Source organism: Haplochromis burtoni, unplaced genomic scaffold (genome assembly GCF_018398535.1).
Source record: "Haplochromis burtoni strain Fernald_Lab_line unplaced genomic scaffold, NCSU_Asbu1 Contig_110, whole genome shotgun sequence".
In the NCBI taxonomy this organism is placed as follows: Eukaryota; Metazoa; Chordata; class Actinopteri; order Cichliformes; family Cichlidae; genus Haplochromis; species Haplochromis burtoni.
Genome location: NW_024582471.1, coordinates 829,450 through 833,325, shown reverse-complemented (window position 1 = coordinate 833,325; position 3,876 = coordinate 829,450). Strand labels below are relative to the sequence as shown.

At 43.7% G+C, this 3,876-nt stretch overlaps 2 protein-coding genes across 2 annotated transcripts in view; one reads left to right on the top strand and one right to left on the bottom strand.

Annotated features, from left to right (window-relative positions):
* Positions 1-43: 43 nt before the first annotated feature.
* Positions 44-1,698, bottom strand: si:ch211-113e8.11. The gene is made up of 2 exons (XM_005928247.3): positions 1,414-1,698; positions 44-1,321 (listed from the first exon to the last, which is right to left on the bottom strand). Exons 1-2 carry the CDS (start codon positions 1,494-1,496, stop codon positions 682-684), a joined length of 723 nt encoding a protein of 240 aa, XP_005928309.1. The 5' UTR covers positions 1,497-1,698; the 3' UTR covers positions 44-681.
* Positions 1,699-3,054: 1,356 nt separating this feature from the next.
* The window catches only part of cntf (ciliary neurotrophic factor), a 6,421-nt gene continuing 5,599 nt past the window's right edge, over positions 3,055-3,876 (top strand). The window contains exon 1 of the mRNA XM_005928245.3: positions 3,055-3,636. Coding sequence (XP_005928307.1) covers positions 3,517-3,636 — 120 coding nt within the window. The 5' untranslated portion in view covers positions 3,055-3,516. The remainder of the gene's footprint in view (positions 3,637-3,876) is intronic.

Genomic DNA, 3,876 nt, shown 5'->3' with positions numbered 1-3,876 from the left:
TGTGTGTGTGTGTGTGTGTGGAAACACTCATTTATTGTCCAGCTTTCCTGTGACACTTTTTATTTAACAAGGTTAGAAATCAGCTAAATCTACAAAAACAGATATTTCAAAACTTGGAAAAGACACCAAAATTTACAGATTGTGCATATTCCAGATTTTGTCTCTTTCTTTTTTAATGACATTAGTGCAGCTTTGAAGGAAATGATAACCCCTATAGTTTAACTCTACAAGACTTTTAGGAGCTGAAATGTACCCTTGAACACTGCGACTCAAATGTAAGCCTATCAAATAACAGCAAGCACTGATTTGTCAATAAGATTTGTTTAATGTAATTTGATAAGCAAAGCTATGTAGAAACCTTATGTATCAGCGGCATCTCTCTGATCTCTCACATTAGATTTGTGTTAGAGCAAACAGTCCACTTAAAAGTTGTAAATAAACATCTTAACATTTATCCAAAGTGTTTTTTATTGAATGTGCTCTGAAAGCCCTCCAGTTTCCTCTTTTCAACAGGAGCAGCAGTCCAGTTGTTAGAGCCATTAGCAGTGTGGTTGGTGGTTCAAACCCCAACTCTTTGCATCAGAGTGTTTAAATTTTATTAGGCAGGCTCCTACTCTGTATGTGGGATATAAGTAGTATTGAATCAAAGTGTCTGGAAGACGTAATGTAACTAGAAGTGAGTCAGGACATATTGGCTCGCTCTCTGTTCCTTTGCATCGTATATTGCTTCATAGCTCTTTTAGGAGGAATCAAGCTGTCACTCAGTCCGACCCTCTTCTTCTTCACATGCTGCCCTTCTGGCACTTCCTCCTTTGTTTCCCTCTGGGACCTTCCGCCAAATGAACCGCCTCCAGTTTCTGGTGTCTCTTCAATCTCAGGTGGATGACAGTCAGTGGAGATGACTGGCTTCTGGAGGTCACTGTCATGAGCAAATTTACATTTGATCCCAAACCTGCACCTTCCATCTTTCCTGTAGGACATGCATATCCTTTTACCTCCTATCTGGGAAGGTTTGGCCTGCATGGTGAGGGGGACGTGCTTCTGCAGGGCGCTGAGCTTCTGGTCTGCTTGAGCCTTAAATGGGTTGGCAAACACGCTGCTGTCAGATGACGCATTTAGCGCTGGAGAGGGCAGTTTTTTAGAGGTGATGGAGTCCAGTGAAGGAGTAGGCAGTTTGGAAGGGCGGGCTGCCGACGTAGGTGGTGGTGAGGGGTCTGGATCCTCGTCCTCTGCCTCCGATTCACTGGAAGCGGAACCAGACTCCAGCAAAAAGTTGCGGGTCTTTTTAAAAGGCGCTTCCTCTTCACACGTTTTCCCAGAGCTTCAAAACGACACAATAACAGAACGAAGAGAAATTATTATTATTCCAGGCTAGCCGAGTGGTGTTTGCGATACATTTTTATTTTTACTCACCCAGCTTTGCCACTGTTTACATCGTCTGCAGCGCCATCGCTGTCGGAGTCGGAGGACACTCCGTATCCAACCAGAGAGTTCATACCTGTAACCGGAGCTAGAGCTCTGCCTCCCGATTAAAAAGCGATAACGGTGTACCTGTGAATATAAGAGGCAAGAGAGTTGTCCATTTTCCTTCTTTAATAAACAAAACAAGGGAAATTGCTGTAAGGTTAGCTGCTGTCATTAGCCGTCGCTCAGCGTTCCGTTTAGACTGCACTGCCACCTGCAGGACAGGAGTGGTACTGCAACTGTGACGCCACTAACCCACAAATGACAGTTGACCAACACAGATAAGCTGCTTCTTTTTCTTCTTCCAGCTGCTCTCCTTGGGGGTCGTCACAGCGGATCATCTGCTTTCATGTCACTCTGTTTCTGGCATGCTCCTCTATTACACCAGCCCTTTGTGGATTATCTTCTTTTCCTTTGCCTGCTAGGTCCATCTTCAGCACCATTTGTCCAATGTACTATCCCTCCTCTGCACATGTCCAAACCACTTCAGCCTTTGCTCTATAACTTTATCTTCTAACTGCTGTCTCTCTTCACCTCTGCCTCCTGTCTTTTTGTCAGTGCCTCCGTCTCGAAATCATACATCATAGCAAGTATCACTACCATCTTGTAAACCTTCCCTTGCACTGTCACAAATCACCTAAAATCATTCTAAAATGTATCCCTTTTTTTAATCACGTTAGAGTGGTTATCTTATTTTGTAATTCTCTCTTAGTTCCGTTTTTAAAGTGTATATACGCTTTTTATTGTTTATCAATCTATTCAGTGTTCATTGTTGACTACTTGCATTAAATGTGCTGTATAAATAATTTGGTTATCATTTTCTTTTTAGTAGTTAAAAATCCACTTGACTGTCCATTTTCATTTCATTTTCTTGTGGAGAATAATAACTGTAGTTACATTCCTCGCAAAACAAGGCACCAGTTTGAGAAAATGTCAATGTTAGGCCTATGCACACTGTGTTAGGTACACTTGTTTAACTAGGTTTCAACACCACTATCTAATCAGCCAATCACAAGGTAGCAACCCAGTCCATTTAGGCATTTTAGCACGGTCAAGAAAACCTGCTGAAGAGCATTAGAATGGAGGGGGAAAAAGGTGATTTAAACTTTTAACGTGGTATGATTTTCGGTGTCAATCCGGCATTAGTAAGGCATACCTGATAAAGTGTCCATTCTATATAGAAAGTTAGATCCCAGGGCAGATCACATTTAAATCTTTAGCTGTGACCTGCCCTTTCTGTGGAAGTTCTCCTGAAAACTATTCCACTTATTTTTGCTCTTAGAATTTAATATTTAGGTTGTGGAAAAAATATTTTCTCTGATTTGTTTTTCCTTTAAAAATATGATTTGCTTTCTATGACTGCGCTAACAAAGACGACGCTATATTTCTTGCGTAATTAGGTAATCCTCCTGTTAGACACAAGTGATTACATCATTTAAGTTCCACCTGATGATGTGACGAGCCGGAAGTGGCCTAATTTGGAGTGAGCTCCTGTCCTCGAGCGCTGTGGTTAGGAGGTCAGTCTCCATAGCGATGATGGCAACTTCTAGTTTCAGCTGTTGATTTTTTTTTTTTTGGTCTCTTATTTGTTATCATTGGGGAACACACACACACACACACACACACACTACTTAAATTTAGACTATCTCGGCTCGGTCACTACCAGTAAATCGGATAAGCTGCTCATGAATAAGTTGATGAGCTCCTCCTCACTCCCCTCCTCTCCTCCGCCCCCGCTTGTCCAGTTAAATTCCTCCAGTCAGGCATCAAGTTCCCCGGGGAAAGGGCGGAGATTTGGCCTTAAACTCTGTAATACAAGTACCGAACTGTAAGCAGAGGAGGTCGGACAAACCGAAGTGGTTTTACGGAAACCTCAGACAAGACTGACTTTGTGGCTCTAATTAACGCAGCGCTGAGTGGGAGCTGATGGGCAGGCTGAAATGAGCCGGGAATCCGATGATATCGGGATGAAGCAGGCGTAACCGGGAGTATATTAGGGGCTGGTCTGCTCTGCTGCTACCACAAGTGAGCGCGTCTTCAAGTTGAGGTTCAATGGCAGGGAGGTCGACCAGAGGCATGAACGGCTCGAATGGGAGCAGAACCGCGCCGGCAAGGGCCGCTGCTCTAGCCGATCTGCTGCACTATGAGTGCTCCACCTTACTGGAACTCTTTGTGAGTATAAGAACTTATCCCCCCCACACACACACACTGGCTGCAGCCTGCCAGCAGGTCACAGTTTGCTTTTAGAGTGAGCGAGAGAGAGAAAGTCTGAGGAAGAGTGTGTGCGTGAAAGAGAGAAATGGGCCAAGGTTAAAAGGAAAATTAATAGATATTGTGTGTGTGTGTGTGTGTGTGTGTGTGTGTGTGTGTGTGTGTGTGTGTGTGTGTGTGTGTGTGTGTGTGTGTGTGTGT

Excerpts from the sequence above, each read along its gene's own strand:
- si:ch211-113e8.11 (XM_005928247.3), bottom strand. The coding sequence starts at position 1,496 with ATGAACTCTCTGGTTGGATACGGAGTGTCCTCCGACTCCGACAGCGAT. Across the intron at positions 1,322-1,413 it reads GTAAACAGTGGCAAAGCTGG|CTCTGGGAAAACGTGTGAAG; the intron begins GTGAGTAAAAAT and ends GTCGTTTTGAAG.